Source organism: Crocodylus porosus, unplaced genomic scaffold (genome assembly GCF_001723895.1).
Source record: "Crocodylus porosus isolate Cpor-Errol unplaced genomic scaffold, CroPor_comp1, whole genome shotgun sequence".
Classification (NCBI taxonomy): domain Eukaryota; kingdom Metazoa; phylum Chordata; order Crocodylia; family Crocodylidae; genus Crocodylus; species Crocodylus porosus.
The window spans coordinates 6,681,161-6,703,590 of NW_017728951.1; the positions used below are offsets into that span (position 1 = coordinate 6,681,161).

At 39.6% G+C, this 22,430-nt stretch overlaps 1 protein-coding gene across 2 annotated transcripts in view; it reads right to left on the bottom strand.

The window, feature by feature from the left end:
• Nucleotides 1-22,430, bottom strand: part of DOCK1 (dedicator of cytokinesis 1) — a 545,238-nt gene that overhangs the window by 369,526 nt on the left and 153,282 nt on the right. For both annotated transcript variants that reach the window (XM_019555687.1, XM_019555686.1), the window contains exons 24-26: nt 14,639-14,709; nt 13,141-13,247; nt 249-376 (exon numbers count right to left, since the gene is read on the bottom strand). In XM_019555687.1, the coding sequence (XP_019411232.1) occupies nt 249-376; nt 13,141-13,247; nt 14,639-14,709 (306 nt within the window). The remainder of the gene's footprint in view (nt 1-248; nt 377-13,140; nt 13,248-14,638; nt 14,710-22,430) is intronic.

Below are 22,430 nucleotides of genomic sequence, written 5' to 3' on the forward strand. Positions count from 1 at the left end.
CCGATCTGAGAAATATGGTGAGAAGATATATGCAAGATATCATCTCTTTGCCACCACACCTTCCCCACCATCCCCACCCCCACCCACCCCCAAAAAAAGAGTTTAAGAAAAGGGGAGAACTTAAAATAAAAATAAATCTTGTGGTAACTAAACCATCACCCATCACCAACTTTGCTTTATGTTTACTTCTACCACTCACACAGTACACTCCACTTAAGTGTTAATTGGTATAAACATGAGTTACTAACCACATCTTTCCTGTAAAGCACTTCCAGGATGTTACTAAGCAATTGGCAGCAAGCTTCCAAGTCTTCCTGCCTTTCCAAATGATACTTCAGCTGATCTGTCATCATTGGCAGCAAGATCTCCCTGCAGTCTGCATATAAAACATAATATTATGTCTTAAACAGTTGCACAGTTTTTCACATAAAGCATTGCAAAAAAAAAAAGAGTTATTTCAAAAAACTTTCAGAAAAAAATTACTTTTCATACTAACAAGCCATATGAAAAACTGCAGAATAAAGTAAAAAAAATATTTCATGAAAATTAAGCAACTGAAGCAAGTGAAAATTCTTTAGTATCTCTTATATATGACAATTATACAATTCACCTGCAAGTCTCAGGGGAGGGGGTGTTAATTAGAGCAGCTTTAAGAGCTGCTCTAATTAAAGTGTCCGAAGCATCGTGTTCACCACCATCCCTATGCTGAAAAATGGCAGTGAGATAACCAACTAAAACGTCAAACAAGCTTAAGTTAAAGCACCCCTGCCACCATTTTTCAGCTTGGGGATGCAGACACACATGATTCTGGACTCTGTTGGAGCATGGTAATTACCACAGTCCAGCAGATTTGGTTACAGTGTATTGCAGCAGCCTCAATGTACATGTATATGTACTTTTAGACTCTGGCACCTGGCTTCAAGGGAGCCAAATCACAATATGAGAGCTGAAACTTCTGCACTGTATTTACCTGAAGGCTATGTATCGTCACGACTCCATCACATCACTGCATGTTCATTTGCAATTAAAGGCCTACCCTGTAAGCAGCAAAGAACTAGATTCTAAAAGAACTGAATGGGTGAATTTATCTCCAGATAAATATTACCATCACAGGTTTCTATCGACAGGCAAGCACTAGCTATGGATCCTCCATTTTAGGTGCCTCCCAATATGTAAATAAGTAGTCCTACTACGATGTTAACATAGCGTAAGGGTAGTCAAGACCACATTTAGGTGTTTAATGTGTACATGAAAAATTTAACAGGGAGTACAGGAAGATACTGTTTTATTTGAGAGAGGAAAAAACCTATGTAATATAGGCGTATTTAATAAAATAACTTTTATAGCACCTTTTATTAGATAATCTTTAAGCAGTTTACACAACAAGAAGTGTTGCAACATTTCTATATGGTAAATGCAATATGCATATTTACTGGTCTTAAGATATGCAGTCCTAAAGCACTTTCCCAGAATATCAACGAAAGAACATCCTTCCATTAATTAACAAGGAGGATTCAACACTACCTAACATGTTATTACGTGAATGAAGCAAGATTAAATTCTGAGCACCTTCAACTAACCAAAACTGAACATGGGCAAGTTTAGGGAGAAAAGAACCATATTTCATGCTACATTATTTTCACTGAAAGGGGCAAAAGGGAAATGTTGACATGCTGCTGGCAGGCACTTCGGAAAAACAACCATACTAGCTTGTCTTTTAAAGCCTCTAGGGTGAATCAATTATTAGTATCTTTACAAAGGCCTTTAATTAGAGGTTTCAAAATGTTTCTTCTCCCTGTTAAGCCCTACTACTAGGGAATGGTCAAAGATCAATCTACAAGCATGTGGAACACTAAAATTGCAACAACACCAGCTTTGAGTGCATTTGTCTGGAGCCCAGACTGATCAATAGAGAAGGTATTCAAGCTGATTTTGAGACAAGGAAAAAACTTAACTCATTGATTTGTCATACTGCTCCCATCTGAAGCTACAAAACTCAATACACAAGGCTAGGTCCTTTCAAATACCAAAGACTTGAGAAAATTTCTCAGTCATCTTTTCAGTGATCCTGTCTTCCTAAGCATTAGCTTGTGAGCAAATAAACTCTGTGGTTTAAATCTTGAAGTTTATATAATATGGTAAGATAATCAAAGTGTTCAAGATGGCTTGGATGCTCTTTCAATCAAAGTACATTTCCAAAAAAAAAAAAGGGCGGGGGGGAGGGGACAGAGGAGTCAGCACAGAAAGAGCACCTCTGCTATTTGATCTGGCCTTAGCTAATATTCTAAGACTTCCTCAAACCTTTTTTTCAAATCCCTATACATGTTCCAATATCTGATCCTAAATGTTTGATATTTGGAATGATAATAATAACTAATTTTTAGAGATCAGAAATAAAGTGAGACCAGCAACTTGTTTAAGTGTATTGAGCCTTACAAAGACAACTGGAAAACAACAGCAAAAGGTTCTACAATCACATTAACAAGGACTGAACACGGAGGGAAGATGATCCACTATAATGTTAATGAAGGTTCCTAGTTAAGAATGGGGACAATCTAGGTCAGTACTTAATGTATACTTTGCTTCAATCGTCTGTAATAATAAAGATGTAACTGAGGATAGTAGCATAGTTCCAAATGGGAATGAAGTAATAGGAACTACCACACCAGGAGCTGGATGAACATCATCCCGTAATACTGAATGAACTAAAATAGGATGGATTTTCAATGAATTAGTCAATTTGGGGATACTACCTTATCACTGGAGAACAGCAAACATGGTGTTCATATTCAAACAGAAGGAATAGTGATTCAGGCAATCAAAGACCACATAACTGGATTTTATATTATGCAATACCTTAGAACAGATACTGAAGGAAAAAATAATCATGAACATGGGGGTAGACAGAAAATGAGAAAAAAGGCAATACAGTTTTATTCAGTAGGATCATGTCAGACCAACTCTGTTTCAAGGCAAATAATTAGCTAAACTGGGAAAGCTGGGGATTAGTAGTGTAACTGTAAAGTAAATAAATGATAAACTGAAAAGGAGGCTACAACAGGTTATGTTGTAAAGTAAGTTAACAGATCGGAGAGGGGTTATTGGGGATGTTCCTTGGGCGCTACTCTTGAAATACATCCTGATCAACGTTTTTATTAGTGTGCTTGGTGAGAGAACTACAAAAGCATGCTCATGAAATCTGCAAGTGACACAAAATTTGGGAATATATTATACGGGAAGAATTAGATAATCATGTAGAGTGAAGCAACATCTTTGCATTCATACCATCTATGATGTCAAATCGTACATCATGCATATTCACCATTCACTAAAGAACTGGACATTGGCTACAGCTACAGCTGGGAGTTCGACTGGGTCTATTCCCATGCTTAGAAACATCGCAAGGACTTGACTGAAGGATCTTACACGTACACTGAAGGTCAAACTGATCACCAGATTTGTGATCAGGAAGAAATTATCCTCCAGGACACGCTGGACAGGGACCAAAGGGTTTTTCCCTTCCTCTGTCATGAGAAGCATGGCCCTTTCCCTGGGTTAACATATGGTCAGATAATTCTAAAAATTCCCTGACAGTACAGGCTACTGACTATTTTGGTGAGACTGTCTCTGTGGTTGGTTTTGACCAAAAATTCTATCCTGGACCTGAGAAAGTCTAACCAGAATCCTGAAAATGTCTACACTGTGAAAAAACAGGTTTTAGATGGAAGTAAGTTTTGGGAGGGCAACGGGGAGAAACTATTGAATACTTTGGGACTGATACATATGAACACCAACATTTTTCATTTATTGACAAAAATGTTGAAAGGACTTTCATTTTGTGGCAAAAATAAAACAAAACTTTAAAACCGCAAAAATAGAAAAGCTGTTTTCTGGCTAGACCTATAGACTACCAATAGTCCCACCAAAAAGCAGGTAGGAATCACAGATAGCACTTACAGCTACATTATTTTATATCCAGAACCACAATCTTCTAAAAGCATCCTTTCTACAAACCTAAACATTTTACTCAATAGTTCTAACAACTCTTCATAGCTTTCTTAAAAAGTACATAGCAGGAAAGCTTAACCCTCATCAAGCTGCCCATCACATACACCTTCCAACACTGATTAATGAATGACCTTGATAAATCTATAGTCTATAACATTATTCTCCTGCTCAAAAGCCAATTCTGAAGATAGCTCATAAGTATGATACCCAATGATTACAGACAACAATAATTCGACATCTGTTCATCCTCTGCTGCACAGGTCTAACCCACAATGATTAATGCCAGGGCAATGTGCGCTGAGAATAAAGTATTAATCTTTATAAAAGGATGCTCAGCAGGCATTATCAACTTATGAATAACTAAGCAAAATGTTTAATCATGGCAGTGATACAGGAACCATGTTAAAACAAAATGCATGTACTACAAAGAATCTGTCAGTTTAAAACATTCAGGTTTTTTCCAGCACTGAGTAATGTGTTTTTTAATTTTTTGTTTGGTTACATTAAACAAGTGATCCATAATGTACTGTTTCATAACCTGGCTCCCATCACATAGCTTTGAAATGAAGATTAACACTGTTAATGAGAATTAAACACTAAGCGCTCATATAAATGGTGCATGCTGTTGATTAATCTTCTATGGACAAGCAATTTTCTGATCAAGAAATACTTGATTTTCCCACCATCTAAAAAAATAGCACCCAAATAATTTGATACTTTCTTTTCCTTTACAAAATACTTTAAACTATAGAGAAATATAAACAGCTAAACTTTAATAGAAACAGATAAATTAGGGGCATTTAATATATAGCCCACAGGCTAGAACCAGCCCATGGAGCCCCACAAACTGGCCCCCAGTGCTGCCCCATTGACAACGTGCTGTGTTGGACCAGTCCATATTGCAGTGGTTAAGGTATGTGGGAGGCAGAGGGTGGTCCACACATCTGATCCAGCTTGTGGATCGGCCCTGCCCCACTCAGCTGGCTTTTCCTTCACCAGCCTCTTCCTCAAGTTCTAAGTTTAGCTTAAGTGCTTAACAGTAATTCTTCACTCTTCTTTCCAAAAAATGAGAACAAGCACCTATTTTAGAGAAAGGAAACTGAGATTTTCAAGGAAAATGAAGTAACTAGGTGCCTTATTCCTAATAAACTACAAAGGTAGTGGGGAGAAACCACATGCAGAGAAGAGCAGTCACCATGGCTGTGGTGGTAGTGTGGGCCAGACTGGAAGCAGCCCACCCTTGTAGCTAAGTTCCATTAAAGGAATTCCCCTGCTCTAGAATGTCGCCAAACACCCTGCTCCTAACCACCCCGCTACTGGTCTCAGACAGGCTACTGGGCAAGACTGGTCTGACCCTAAGTAGCTATTTTTATATGCCTTTGTAATGGAAAAAGCATAGGACTCTAGCTTTAGAATAACTCTTGCAAAGCAGACAGAACATCATCCCTGTGCCAATTCCAAGGCAAAAACGTTCTGTCAAAAACTCCAATGAACTTCTCTAATAACCAAGACCAAATGACCTTTTCTACGCTCTGCCAGTAACTGTTTTATTATAACATAAGGTCCAAGACAAATGAAGGCAATTTAAGTGCTGTTCTTTCATGTGGGCAGGAAACAATGGTGGATATCATCATTTTCAAAGATTTTCATCTTTTGTACATGCCAAAGAAATACCAAGATGATCTAGAAGAAATCTAACCTATCAAGGCTGGGGGGGAAGGAGGAGGACATAAATGGAGATAAAAGATAGCAGTATAGCCAACAAATTAGACATACAAAAGTAGCTTTCAGAAAGAACTCTGTAAATTGATAATGGTAATTTATAGCAGTGTGATTCTATTAGCAGGGGGATAATTTCCGGAAGAAAAAATTTTAAAAAATTCTTATTTTCTTAAAAGGTTATTTGAATATTCACTGTCTTAGAAGTTAGAAATATGATGCATATGCAATGCTGAATCAATCTGATCAGAGTTTTGTGCTCTGCCTAGTGGTATTTGGAAATGAGCACAGGCTTTGAAGAAGGTGTCTTTGGAAGTAATTGATCAGAATTTGTATTTGTGTTGCAAATACCTGGCCATCACCAAAAAAACCAAACTTGCTCAACATTATTTGACTGTGTAGCTAATTTTAAGCATTGGTTGATCTCACTCCATTCAGTAGGAATTCTCCGTTTTGAATCACTGCAAGGACAAAAAGTAACAAAAAATAAATATTGTTCTGGAGGGAAATAAAAATAAATCATAGATTCTTGAGAGGGGGGAGAAAAAGTTCATTTTGTGCTCTAGGACTCTTAAAAGGGAACAAACTGCTTGTACTTAGAGCCTGACACACAAAGGATAAAATAAATGAACACATTCAAAGTTTGAGAATGTCCTATATCACTCTGTGTGAAGAAACAGGGATTGCAACACAAATAAAAATTCTGATCAATGATTTGGATGCATACAGGTATATATATTAATTCTTAAAAAGAATCTCATAGAAAAGCCTTTGACACTGTCTCTCACCCCATTCGCATTAAAAAATCAGGCGACTGTGGAGTTGATCCCTACACAGTTAGATGGGTCGCCAACTGGCTGGAGGGCCGTACCCAGAGAGTGGTGGTGGATGGGTCATTTTTGACCTGGAGGGAGGTGGGCAGTGGAGTTCCACAGGGCTTGGTCCTCGGGCCCGCACTGTTCAACATCTTCATCAGCGATGTAGATGAAGGAGCGAATAGCACCTTGTTCAAACTCGCAGATGATGCTAAGATGTGGGGGAAGGTGGGCATGCTAGAGGGGAGGGACAAGCTGCAATCAGATATAGACAGGTTACAGAAGTGGGCGGATGAGAATAGGACGGGTTTTAACACTGACAAGTGCAAGGTGCTGCACCTGGGGAGGAAGAACCAGCAGCACACCTACAGGCTGGGGAACTCCCCTCTCACCAGCACAGAGGCAGAAAAGGATCTTGGAGTCATTATTGACCGCCAATGTAGGGATGCAGTCAGGAAAGCTAATCGCAACCTGTCAAGCATCCACAGATCCATCACGAGCAGGTCCAAAGATGTGATCCTCCCCGTCTATGCGACCTTGGTCAGGCCCCAGTTAGAGTACTGTGTCCAGTTCTGGGCACCGCGCTTCAGGAAGGATGTGGACAACATTGAGAGGGTCAAGAGGAGGGCCACTCGCATGATCAGGGGGCAGGTCCTATGAGGATAGGCTATGGGATCTGAACCTGTTCTGCCTCCACAAGAGGAGGCTGAGAGGGGATCTGGTGGCCATCTATAAACTGGCTAAGGGAGACCAGCAGGCTATGGGAGAGTCCCTGTTTCCCTGAGCACTACTGGGAGTAACAAGAAACAACAGCCGTAAGCTGACAGAGAGCAGATTCAGGCTGGATATCAGGAGGCACTACTTCACAGTCAGAGCAGCTAAGATCTGGAACCAACTTCCAAGGGAAGTGGTGCTCACTCCTACCCTGGGGGTCTTTAAGAGGAGGCTAGACAGACACCTTGCTGGAGTCATCTGACACCAGCATCCTTTCCTGCTTGTGGCAGGAGGTCGGACTTAATGATCTGCTCTGGTCCCTTCTGACTAACTATGAAACTAACTATGAAACTATGGTTGCCACACTAGATAAATATACGTAGTCTATTTATGGAAAAATAAGCTTATTCCAATTTTGGCAATTAACTGATGTTTTAGAGCAGGGGTAGCCAACCTGTGACATGTGCCACAAATGGCACAGCAGCCTGTGTGCATGTGTGGCACACAGCAAAGTGGGGAGGGGACAGGCAATACAACTACTTGTATGGTAAACACCAGAAAGCAGAGCAGCAGATCAGGCAGGGAACAAAGGGCAGGAAGCAAAAAGCAAAACAGCAGATCAGACAAGAGCACAGTGTAGGGAGCAGAAACCAGAGCAACGAGCCAGGCAGGGGAAGGGGATCAGAGTAGCACTCTGGAAGGGTGTAGGGCTAATTTGTGGTATACCTGTTAAAAAGGTTGGCCTCCACTGGTTTAGAGCAAGGGTTTTCAAAATTTTTAAATAAGTGTACCCCTAGCAGCCCCCTTTTTAATAAGTATACCCCTGGTTGGAGCAGCCGGATGCTGAGCGGGGAGGCAGAAATCAGGAAGCAGCCGGACACCAAGCAGAGGCAAACAGTGGAGCGGTGGTAGTGCAGCGTCTGTGCGGCCCTGCTCTTGCCCCCACCCAGCCCTGCTCCTGTGAGGCAGTGGCATGGGGTAGCAGCACTCTGTTCCTGTCTACCCCCACATACCCCCTGGGACCTTTCAAAGTACCCACAGGGGTACACATACCCCTGGTTGAAAACCCCTGATTTAGACAATGCCCAGCCCTTCTTCTGTTACTAAAATGATCCATCTTCAAATGATCTAAAAAATGGGAGGCAGCAGAGGTGGGGCGATCTCTGCAAGTCTTATCAAACTTATATTTCCCAGGCATTCTGTTTTGCTATACTCGTGATGACTTCAAAAATACAACTTTCCCTATTCTCTAAAGGCATGGCATTAAAGGGCATTTTCCCCCCAAAATGAAAAGTGTTTTGATGAAGTGGTTCTCAATTTTCTGCACATCGTATTCTTTTTGTGCATTTTAATATCTTATACTGTATATGGGCTTTTGGAAGAATACAACTGTCACAGCATACGAGTTTACCACTCAACAATTTTATATGAATAAATTTTTAAATTAGCTTCTAGAAAATGCTATAAGGTTTGGGGTCAGGGTACATATGTTTAGTACTAAGAACTCATTAAACCGACAAAGCAAGAACACATAGTTTGGCAAGGGACAAGCTATTGGTTTACTTTATTTTAATATGTATTTTAGTGTAAGCTCCAGACAAAAATAGTACAAAACTACTGGGAGCAACAGAGATTTCAACACCATGCTTTGCCAATCTACTTTGACTCTGATTTGAAGAAACAACAATGGATTCCTTTACTTAAAACTGTGGGCCTCTTTTACTCAGCTTTAGGAGAAGAAAATCTATTCGTGACATGAATCCATCTTCTAAGCCAAAGGTATCATACTCATCTAGCCTATAGGCTGGATGATGGGTGTAGGGTGATGTGCAGAAGAGATCAGGCCCGCACATCATCCCAGAGTGTGAGAGCACAGACTGATCCTATACACTGCATGCATGCTCTGGCCCCATATGCCACATGCCAGCTCCAACCCAGCATGCCATGCAGGACTGACCAAGGCCACACACAATGCCAGCTCAGGGTAACTGCTACATGGCATGCAGAGCCAATCTGGAGTACCTACTGCACATAACAGTCTGGCCTTTTACCCCGGATCCGGAATGCAGGGCCAGCCTGTGGGCTTTGTCTGGCCTGGCCCTGGATCCAGCACACAGACCTGGATGGGCCCCACATTTGACACTGCTCCCCCATATGCCACATGTAATGCTCACCCTGGATCAGTGTACGAGGTTGGGACAGGGGCCAGAGCCAGTGCATACTACAGTCTAAGACCCACAGGCTCCAAAAGCTGGTTCTGGCCAATAGATTGCATCTCTGACAGCTCTGTTCTAGCCACTCTACTAAGATCCCAAATCCATTTCTCTTACACCACCCAAAAGCCATGAAATGTTAATATTGTTTAACTACAACCAGTTTAGGCTGACACAAGTCGCATTTATTGTTTTGTCACCCAAAATCTACTAAGTAATTTCCAAACATATATATAAAACTATACCTGCCCCAAAGGTAATGGTACTGGCAACTTTATGGTAAATGTGATGCAAGTGAAACTTCCTGTGCAGGTGCAAAGTTGGGCATAAAGGGAAGAGAAATAAAAAGAAAAAAAGCTTATAAAAAAAGTCACACAGCTTCTGGGCACAGTGGTAATTAACATGGTCTGGCCAGCCTGCTTCTGAGCCCACCCTACCCATGCTTCCCCTCAGACCAATTTCAAACCCGGAAACAGGTGACATCACTCTAGGGAAACCCCCAGAAGCTTTTGACAGAACTTGCTGCTTGTTTATGTGTGGATATGTGTGTGCATCTGTCTATATGTTTTTAGGACAATTCAAAACTAAGGCTTTATGTGATTTCAATAAGAGATTTATAGTTCAATGCTTTTATATTCTCAATAAATGTGGCCTATTGCCCTGTCCCTCCTGAAGAAGATCCTGTATGTTTTTCTTTATATATTATACGCCTTGCACATGCAACATCCACTGAGGGGGAAACCCCAGCCTATCTTCACTGGCATAGTTCTGCATTTGGAACATGGCAGTGGAAAAAAGTGGGTAGATGTTTCTGGTAATAGTCCAGCTAAAGGATGCTGCTATCACAATGTAGACAAGCCCACTGTATTTTACTTTATGACCGTCTGAAACATCACATATTCAAAAATCATTAAATCATTAAGGAAAAGTGCCCTCTTACCCAAATTTCTCATCACCCACTCTCCCTCTGCATATTACTCACCAATTCAACGTTCTAACCTTCCTATCTTAACTTCACCAACCCCATTACTATTTCAGGCCTCCTTCCCATTCTGTGACCTGTCCTTTCTCACTGTCTGAACACACTGTCCTGAATCTTCACCACCACAGTACCAGACTAACCACCTTTCTAGTAAACACTCCACATGTCTGGTTGTCAGAAATGTCAGCAGCTTTGAAGTCTGTTTTTAATTCTTTCACTTCTGCTAGTGGCCTAGGAGTGACCACTGTTGGTCTGCTGTTTACCATGAGGCACCCAGGTAACCAAAAAAAATTTAGCAAAAATTTCCAATTCCAGTAAAATACGCTCAGAAAGTGTGTAGATTCTGCTGAAATGCCCCTTTCCACTTGGCAGCCAGTAAGGCTGTTCCTGGTGCCATTTCACACTTGTTTAGGGCTTCACTCTTTTTTTCTCCTTCATCTACCATAGCTAAAGGATGGGGTTAATGAAGACTGTGTTACACTCCCAGGTGTTAGAGCTTTTCTGAGTCCCTCCACATACCCCCTTGCCTGTGAAGCAGCTTTGGTTGCTGATAATGTATGTAGCTTCTGTCTCCCTATCGCTCTATATATTCCATTATCAATTCTCATTAACCACCAAGTCTCTTCTCAAGTGTGAAGTTTAAATCAGCATCTGTAACAGATACCATAAAAAGCATCTGTAGATCCATGGGTCTAGGATAGTACTGCACACATTTATCTTGGCCTGTTCAGTTTTGGGGAGAACGAAATACAGCATGAATATTAAACAAGAAGTTTTATGCATTTACTATGAAATATCCTTGCTTTTACAAATTTACTTTATCATCTTCTAGGCTTTAATTTCCTTTATATGTGGTAATTTAATGTTTCATTTCTTTTTAGAGAATGGTTTTCATCTCCGTTACATCCATTTCCACACTAAATACCACCTTAACATAAAGAACATGCATTAAAGGGTGCACACAAAAAGCACACATACAACTTCTAAGTATCTATGCCTGTGTTCATAATGCATTTCACTAATCAGAAATTGGTAAAGATTCAAAATATGGAAAGCAATTACCCCAAATATATCAAACTAAATTTTCAAGGTACTGTCCAATAGGGGTATGAACAAATTCAGAGATAATAAACCAGAACAGTGCAGGTGAATATGCCTTTTAGGAAGTGGTACTTATCACATAACCTTTCAATGTCAGGTCTTAAGAATTAATGTGTTCTTTGTTGAGGTTCATATTTTTAAAATTCTAGTTTCATGCTCTGCATAGGAAAAATTTTAACAACAATTTTGCCTATCATTTTTACAGAGAATTAAAGGATGGAAAGTCAAATAACTCAGAAAATGCATAGTGTTAGTGTTACAGTGCATTTTTCATCTGACACTTTTAAGTTGACTTTGGGATTTTTTGCCTTGCATACATAGCAGGGCTGAGAAAGCCTATTTATCAAAGTCCTACCAATCTGTGCTCTGATCAGTAAGTTCAGACTTAATTTTTCAGGGTGCTGATTTTACCTCCAAGTGAAAATATCCCACAAGTTTAAAGGCCCTGCTGCTTATTGTTCCATGTTATTAGTAGCTTTACTTTAGATACATTTCAGAAAAAATGTATCTAATTTACACTAATTGTGTGCAATGTAACATTTTGTTAGGTAAATAATAATATATATACTAAAAAGGAAATTGATACATTTCATTTTCTTAAGTCTTTATAAACTCCCTACAATGATTAAAGCTGACCATATTTTTATTCTTTTTCCATTTACGGTATCTAACTTTCATACAAGTCGGAGAATAAACTAAACTGCTCTCTTCATGGCAATGACTCGTGGAAGGCAGTAAAATAAAAAAAAACGTTTTCATTGTTTAATGATAGTTCCATAGGTGTCATGCTTATTAATATAGGAATAAAAAAACAACTAAATTCGTGGACCAACCTGTTTACCAGCTTCTTTTTAATATTACTGGCTAAACTCATTCATTCATGCCTGATGATTTCAACAAAGCTAAATGAAAAAAGCCCCATACGTTTCATCTAACTCTTCAGGTCAGAAATTGGGCAAGATTGTAAAAGTGACTTAGAAAGGGAGGAGAACGCAACACAGTTAGTTGATCATTATGTTAGCCTGCCTTCCCAGGACACACTACTATTATTTTAACTGCATCCACCTAGAAAAAAAGAAAACGCTTCACTTCAAATAAAAGTTGAAAATTCATAAAATATCCACACAGAGTTTCATTAAATCACTAACTTCTAAAAGGAATCGAAACATGGATGCATGGCAAAGTGTAAAAGTAGTAACATTTAGAATATTTAAACTATTTAAAGTTTTAGAGAGAAGAATAGGATCCATAAAGGTCCAGTTCTCTCTGTAAACGTTCTTAAGGATAAAAGCTACAATACTGAAATTCAAAAGTGGCAATCCCATATTTAAAAATTATAATACATGCCAATTACACTGAATGTTTAGTACTCTTCCAAATTCCAAATTATAAAGTTTTTAATTTCCTCACAATCCATACCTTCAAAAATGTCAATTAGCATTTTCTGACATTGTCTAAAACTTACTGTCCTTGTAATGGAACAATTTTAACTGGTTACTACCTTCAGCAATGAAGACAAAACTCACGCTGGCAAGGGTCTGGAGACTGAATAATGTGACAATTTAATGATTCTCAGGCTTTTGCTTACCGTGCTGTGTGAAGAGGTCACTGTGAACTATTTCGATCAAACAGTACAGCTTTTGAATTGTGAGCCGGCCCACTGGAACATTTAGGATGAAGTCTGTAAACAGTTTGCTATACACAAAGGGGCATTAAAAAAAAAAAAAGGAATCTGTAATTTTACCAAAAGTAGATTACATCAAAAGTCCACATCTAGACACAGAATTGGCTGAGTAAGAAAGAAATACCCCTGCTCTCACCCCTCATTTTGGAGTTGATGCCAAAGAGGAGTAAGAGTTTCCCACTGCTTCCATAAATATTGAAGTGTTATAAAAAGGCCAACAATGCTCAAAATTACTTAAAATTTCATTGGTCAACATATATTCTCCGCCTCTTCATTTCCCTCCTCCTTAACTCTCCCCTTTCACCTCCCTGCTTTTATTACAGATTAATAAGACCCTAGCCCTGGCAACACATTTTATTTCCGCTTCTATATTACAAGTTTGAACTGTGGTTGAGAGGCAACAAACATAAGCAACTGAAACCAAGTTTGTGAATGAAAGATCATGTTAGGGAATACAGTATAGATAAAATAAGCAAGCAGAGAAAACAAATTACAAGTTAAACAAAGAATTAATATTTTTGCCAAATCATACTACACTGTTATTCAAACTTTTTAAAATTAGTTTTCCAGCTGAACTGACTATCCTTCAAATATTGATCATTTTAACAAACTTAAAGTTCCCTTTTATTTTGTTATCACTTGAGTTCTCTTCTAACCTACAGCAATAAAATCTGTCTGCAGTTGAAAATTCTGACATCGTACATGAGCCTGTCCACCTAAAACATCTAAAAATAAATGAGAACAAATGTACCAAAATTGACATTTTATCATTTAAAGATAAGATTTTTCATTTAACTGAAAATATTATGAAAACTAAAGTTTGGGGTTTTTTTAAATTAGAACTCCTACCCAAAAATTAGTTATCTGATTTTTTAAAAACAACTTCCCCCTCCTTTCCCTTTCTATTTTATATAAAAACAGCCTACAGTGAGAAGAGGTTTTGGCTGAGAAATTTCTACTCACAGCAGTGAAGTTGCACTGAACAATAACAAGGCTCTTATTATTCAAAACAAATTCATAACTCAAAGAATGAGGTGCCAAACACATAAATTTTAAGTCTTTGATATCAGTCACCTTGATTTACAAGTTCTGGCACCTTGTTACAGGATCTTTACTATGAGGAACTGCAAGGCTTGTCAAGAAAAAAAATACAAGGATTCCCCACCAACATACTTTAAGTAGAAATATTTATGTATTCTCCAACTTTTTCCAAGGGTAAAGGCTTTTGATCAAAGTGGTACAGCACCACAGAGTATTGTAATTCACTATTTTAGGGATTCAAGCAAACAGTTTGGGAACAAAACTATATAGATTCTTTTCATTAAATGATTATATACAAGTTCAAATATATATAAAAACATATCCTTAGACATTAAAAAAGTGCTTTATTCATGTTACTTACCTCAGTTCTTTTGGATCAAATACTAGTTTCACATCATTAACAATAGTTGGCAAGTATTTAAGTGCAGCCCCCTATAAATAAAAAACAAAGCAAAGAATTTCATGTGAATGCCAGTTTGAGATGTATGCCAATTTAAAACTCCTTTCCAGGTCGACTAAATATAGTTCATATCAAATACAAGGTTCTTACAATATTATCTATTCACAATGTTACAAAATTAATGGGTGAAACAGAAAACAACAGGATTGACATGTTCAGAGAGATGTTTTCAAGCAAGTTCTGGAATGCTGTATGCTAGGATAGGAATAAACATCTAAAAATGTTTATTTTAGATGGAACAAAAGGAAAGAAGGGGACAAAAAAGGAAAAGAAATAAATAAATAAAACCCGTAAATCCAACATATAAAATTGCAAAAATCTGAACGGACCTAAAACTCCAAACCTGTGGCCTGCCAGAAAGGTACACCACTCTATGAGTTGGTAATACAGTCTTTATTAACAATTACAAGCACTCATTCGCACAGTTGGTCCCAACATCTCCAGTATTATCTGTCCATCCAAAAACACAAGTTCATAGTTAGACAAAAAGTGTTGTTTTTTCTGGACACCTGAAAATTTCTGCTTGTATTACTAATTGTTAAGGTAAAGTCCACCTTTAGTTCTACGGACTAATATTTTGAAATATTTCATTACATCCTTCTCTGACTTTTTTTTTTAAATCTCACATTGGGATCATACGAGTTGTGGTTTATGTCCACTTCCTGAATTCCAAAATCTTAGATTAGTGGTTCTCAACCTTTTTTGGACTCAAGTCACACATCACTGGACTCAAGGCACCTCCCCATGATCCCTCTAACTTTTGGGAATTGAGTGGCACCCAATTTTAAAAACTAAATTTATATATTATAGCACTTACCTCCTTGCAGAGGGGTTGGGCATTACAGATATTGGATCAGCCGGGCAGGGACAAGGCTAAGCCTGTGCTTTTCTGCTTACTTTTCACACCTCATTTATCTCTCTGCACCTCACAACACCCTTCAAAGGATCTGGTGATACTCCAGGGTGCCATGGCACTCAGCCCTGATTGAGAATAATTTAGACGCTCCTCCTCCTGTTTACATCTACAGAAATGGTGGTGTGTACATATAATGGCATCCTGCATCTCTTTCTTGTATCTAGTATAATTTCATAATCTTACATAAGATACTCTGCCATCTACCTTGATACCCACTCTTATGCAGTGGCGCCCTCTTCTACCTTATTTCAAGTTGTACACACCACATACATGCCATCCATCACCTCACCTCCCCAAAAGTTACCTGCCTTTCTACTATTTCAAGTAGATTGAGCCCACTTTTATTTGGGGATCAGATTTATTCAGTCAATCCCTCTTCATTCAGGCCCCTGTTGCTACCTATAAGCTGACCCTGTACAGTCTGAGTTCCAGACTTTGGTGATTTAGAAAATATTTACATATCCATATCTAGCTGCAAACTTTATTTGGTTTTCTGATCAACTCTAAAACTATACTGACCCTTCCCTGATATTTTTACCTCCACTTGAATAGAGATATTAATAGTAGGCTAACACTGCAAAGCTATTAAAGTTCATCAACCAATACAAAATCAAGCATCTGAATAATGTGCTGAAAACAACCAAAAGGTATTCTTTAGGGCTGTACAAAATGGCGACATTTCATTTCAATTTCAGATTCCCCATTTCAGAGACAGAGCGTTTCATTTTGTTGGTTCGAAGCATTTTTCTGTTTAGTTTTGCCAAAACTGCTTAGCTGTTTTGACTTTGTTTTGATGTGTTTTGGTGTTTTGCCCATAGTCTATGATGGGGAATCACAAAAATGGCTATAACTTTGTCATGTCTTGCCTCATTCAGATGAGAACAGCAGGGATGGCAGCCCTTTCTGAGGCCATGAAGCCTGCCAAGTTTCAAGGAGATAGATGCAGGGGTTTCTAGGAAATTGCACCTCAAACTGTTCAGAGCAAAACTCATAACGTGTGTGTTAAGGCAGAGTGGGATGAAAACAGCAGGGATGGTAGTCCCTTCTGAGGCCATGAAGCCTGCCAGCTTTCAAGGAGACAGGAACAGACTAGCACGTAGCAAAAGCCTTCCTGATGCTCCTGATTCTGATGGAGGAGACAGCTCAGTAAACTGACAAAGCTCATTTCAAACCTGCTCTCCTCCCATATCTTGCATACAGTCCGCCCTTTAATGTAATCAAATTGGCACTTGCTTTTCTTGAAACACCATACTGCCAACTCCTACTAAGTGTGCAACCCACTAGAAACCCCAGTCTTCTCAGTAGTTCTGCACCAAAAGTCAGTCATTCCCATTTTGCATTTGATTTTTTCCCTTCCTATATGTAGCATCTTACATTTGCCTTTGTTGAAGTTAATTTTGTAACCTATTGTTGAGTTCTATCATTTATCCAGATCCATTTGGATTTTAATCCTGTCTTCCAACATGCCTGCAACCCCTCCCAGTTTTGTCATCTACAAGCAATCAGTACTTGCAGGGAACAGACAGAAGAAATAAGAATTAAACAAGAATGTATAATGACAGGAAGAGCTGAGTAAGCTGAAGCAAAAATTCATGTGCAGGGTTTGTTGATTTTCAGTAGACCTGTCCATCTCTTCTGCTTTTAGGATCAAGCAGCAGTTTATATTCAGAAATCATTTGGCACAATTTGCCACTTACTATATACTACTAGAATACACAGGGTGAAGTTCTGGAAAAGAGAGTACTTAAGCTACTTAGGAAACTCAAGAGATTTAGAGGAGGCCCATTCTAAAACCAAATGAATGCTGCCCACACTCAGTGAACTTAGAAGTATCAGAAGAACTTAGAAGTTAACAAAAGCAGCAACCTGCTGAGTGTCCAGCGAGTGGACCTGGTTCAAAATCACTAACAGGAATTTTAATTACAATGCACTCTTGGATATTCAGGATATAATTCAATCATATCAAGTATTCCATCTCCCCTTCCACAACACCTCTTCCTTTTTTCTCTCTCATCATCAGGGCCTAACCCATGACTTCGCTTCCATAACAGTTTCTTATTTCAGAATCTGAAAACCAACCATTATTTGTAGCATTCTTTGAGCTTGACATCAACTGCCAGACTCTCACCCTTCCCATCATAAACACATCATAAACTAGATCTCAGGCCTGAGCTTGACTCTGGCTATACCATGAAAGCTGTTTTTCTTATAGTAATTTTCTCCTACCCACTAATTAGGGATCTTATTCCTTCTTCATTTTGCTTTTTTTTTCTGCTGCTTTTCCTTTCCAAAGAAAACTATGGAATTATTAGCAATAAATTACAAGTTTTATTTTAAAAGAAAAATTAATAACTAAGGAAAAAACACTATTTAAAAGTTATGATTATGTCAATTATTTTCATTTCTGTGTTTTCCCCTCAACTTTCCTTTTGTAACCTTCTGCTAAGATCAATAGTGTGCTTGATTTATTCCCAAGGTTAAGGATTTTTTAAATTTGCATTACCAGTAACCAAATCCAGTAATTTAAATATACAGCAAAAGCTGTTGTAACTGGCACCTTACAAGCCGGCATGCTCTGTTAACCAGCATGCCGACTTGTAAGGGAAAAGTGAAACCGGAAGTGCCCACAGTGGCACTTACAGTTTCAGGGAGCCACCACAGCCCAAGGGAAAGCAGCCTGCACTGCCAAGCCCCCATGGCCTGGGGCATAGCAGGCTGCATGGGTCCCTCCTCCCTGTCCCTCGGGGCCCACAGGAGGGGCGGCAATGTGGTGGGAGGGGCAGCAACACCCCAGACGTGGCGGGACAGGCAGCGGCCTGAACAGGCAAAGACGCCTGTTCGGACCACTCAGTTATCCGGCATATTTTGTTATCCGACACCTTCCATTCCCCGTGGGCACCAGATAACAAAGCTTTTACTGTATTTCAAACTGCATTAGAATTAAAATAAAAATTGTGCCACTGCAAATAGTAAATTGACCTCTGTGCCCCTCTTCCTTAATCCCTGAATTACTTAAGGTACTCAGCCTATCTTTTTCACTCATAATATATTAGCTAATAACATAATTGAAAATGGTGATAATTTACACTGCAAACCTTAACTGCACCAGAACTGTTTGATAACCACAAAACTGGCACAAAACATACTTCCAGGTCATAGTTGCACCTTATTTCTTTGGTCACACATGAATTAAACTTATTATGGCATTGCCTAACTCCATCATTTTAATGTATACCTTTCCTAATCCTTTGTAAATAGTGGCATTAATTATTTCCAGACACTATACATCTTACCATAACGAAAAGTTACCTATCAGCCTAACTGAATTTTCCATATGTGCTATCCTTATACGTTATCTTGTGGCTGCACATGCATCTCAAGCGCTCCAGCTTAGAGACTTTTCTACACTAGCAGAAGGAATAGCAAGCAGTTGCCATGATTTTGAATAGTGGGCCCCCATCAAAGCACCATCCCTCAAAGACCCAGTCTAATTCCACTGAAACAGAATTTACACTAGAAGGAATGCCTTGATAAAGCTCTTTAGGAATTTTCATACAGCTGAGTAGGAGAAGACAGAATGACCCTCCACAGTTGAGGGGTGAGCTGAAGAAAAGCTGGACATACTTCAGAGGTGACATAAGTCATTACACTTCAGTTCTGGTAGGTATGAAAGCTTTTGCACAGCATCAAGCTGGAAATCTAATTCATTTACCAACTACCACCTGGCAGAATCCTTCCTGTTATGGCTAAGAATATCTCTGACAGGTGATATTATCAAGAGCCAGACTCTAAGATACAGTGTGTACAGAATCAGAGATGGAGGATTCTCCTGATTAAGGAGAGCAGATCAGGGTGCAATGACAGTCCTGAGGCTCCTTATTACAAAGAAGATGCAGGAAAAAGAAGTCTCAGTCAGGATTGGACTAGGGGACTTAATTACATGACGTCTTCCTGGACAGCACTTGCAGAATTAAAAGAATGTGTAGCATGGGCTGTATCCAAGCCCCTGCTGTACTCCTTTGGAACAGAACATGCTGGGAGGGGATGTACCATAATGGGTCTGGGCAAGTGGCTCATCTGCAGCAGACAGGGAAAGAAGCTCTGGGGAAAGGCAGGATAGCAGGCAGACCAGCACCGAAGAGAGGCTCTGCATTTAGCACCCCTCAGAGCAGGAACCATTGGGGGAGACTCCTAGCAGGGATAATGCAAGAAGAAAAAGCCCCCTGCACACCAGACCCTTGTGAGCCATTGGGACCAAGATGAGCCATGAGCAAGGATCACCTAAACTGTCTGCAAAATAAGTGAATGCAGACAAAGGGGCAGCGTGGGTCATCCCTGCAAAACCCCAGACAGACCTACTGGAAGCAGCAGGGGCCTGGAGGGAGCCAGGAAGGGGTTGCATGTGGCATTCCCCACGGATTTGCTTTACAGTTAAAGCACATGGCTCCTAGGGAACAAATCAGAGAAATTAAGATAGTAAGGCCTGGGACCAGACCAGAGAGAAATCTGAATGTGTTCATTGAATGGATCCTTGATTAACCTGACTATTGGAACCACAGAGAGCTTAGATCAATTGAGAAATAAATCTAGATGCTGCAGGTTAGAGAATTGACAAGAGCCTGAGAAGTGACTTCACAGTGTATTCCCCACTCACTGCCCTTGGGGAATAGCTACCATCAACCGGTGAGGAAAGTGGATTGGTGTACAGAAGATGGACCAATGCAATAGCAAGGTGAAAGAGCACACCCATTCTTACGTAAGATTTTCTGACTATGGGATAAAAAGTGTCTAATAATGTGCCCAGGCTGAGTCCTCTTCTGTAGCAGGAAGTCTGACACTTCTTGCTGCTAGTAGGAAGGAAGACAGTGATCTCTGAATAACCCCAGTCCTAGAAGACATAACCCTTGATCTCCAATTCATGGAGGAAGGAGATCTGCCAGATGGTATTCCCAATCATCAGAGCAGGTACTCTACTGATAGACTTATTCAATGATAATGCATTAGTTGATATCAAACAATGACTGACAATTTCTACAGACTGCTCTAAGCTCCAGAACATTGGTATGCAGCTTCAGCTATTCAAGAGTGGACACTACGCACTGGAAAAATGTTCACGTGCACTTTACAACTTAGCAGGGATACAGACATCCCAATTATCAAAGAGGAAGAAAGGAATCCAACATCCCTAGGGGGAAGATAGGAACTTCTACCAAATGAAATGGAACCTGGTCTACAGAGGACCTGTTACTTCCATATTTGGGGAATACCTTCCCAATGAAAGTATGTGGTACAGCTATGCCTTCATACATAAGGTATATTGCTTACATAGGTCGAGACAGCCACATGTGCTAGGATCAACAAGAAAATTCAAACTGACACAATGAAGTCTAGCAAGGACTGCAATTAGTTTGAAGGAAATCAAATTCTGGCTGACAATCCAGAGTGCTCCCTATCGATTCTCATCTCTGAAATACAATCAGGTTCAATTTCTGGATTTTAACCACAAGTGGTTTATACTCCAGATACAAAATCAGCACAAGATGGCATGGACATTCCCTGCAAATGGTTAGGGAAGACATACCGTTCACTAGCCACATTTTCTAGATAAAGTACATGCTACTGTTCTCCTTGAGATGGGTAACCACTACCATAAGGATATTGCTGAAGACTCTCAGGAATTGAAACAGAAAACTCTGCACTACTCATGATCCTGAACTCCAACTGGGAGCGGAAAAGGAGAAAAAGTATCTCTTGTGCATTGATACTGCAACTCAAAAGTCAACTTGCATCAATGAAACATGAGTACAAAGCTAAATCATCCCCTAGGGTTTAAGTCAAATTTTTAGTTTACTCAGAGGATAAACCTGGAATCCAGGCTAGCCAGGAAATGAATAGTGCACAGGTAGCTGACTTCCTAGAGATAAGACTCCCTCAAACAGGAAAGGTACTCTGTGTAGCCATCCATGGCATACATAGCTGTATCACAGGAGGGATGCATCTCAAAGCCAGAAAACCTTGGAGACAAGTGACAGATTCAGTCAAAAATAAAAGAAAAATGCAGTGTTGCTCCGAAGTCATATGGTCAGAGTAGACTTAGGACTCATTGAAAAATAAACTAAAATGGTGCAAACTCAAGGAAAATAGGAAAAAAGGATATGTTTTGAAAACGGCTGTAGGCTAAATACACAGCCTGGAAAAAACAGACAGCAGAAGCTCCATCTTGAACCAAGACAGCTGGGATGAAATAAGAATAGGAAATATTCTGCTCTCAGTGCAGATCATGAGGGGAAGCTAGGTACATGCACATTGGCATAAAGTGCTACTCCTTTCTGAGCTTAAGTGCTTGATGTACATTTATGAAATATGCATACGGACAAGCACGAGAAGGAAAACCAAACACATTTTGTACAATTAAACTCAATATTAAAAGAGAATATTAAAACAAGTAAAACTAAATATGCTGCAGCTCACCAAAAGAGTTAGGCTCATATCAGGTGAGTTTTGTTTTGTGTCAAACAAAGACTTCCTTCTTAACAGGACAAAGGGCTTCTGCATCCCTACTTTACCTTCATTTATCACTGTCTGCCTGTCAACTGGATAAACAACAAATATTTATGGAAGGAACAAGAAGGTTAAATGACAGCAGAGTAAGGAACACAAATTAGGAGTTCTCAGTCCCCTCTGTTGACAACACCTTTTCAAGCACCCAAAAAGAGGTACTTCACAAAACAAGTGAAGATACAGTCCTTGCCCTAGAAAACATAAGAAGTTAAATCC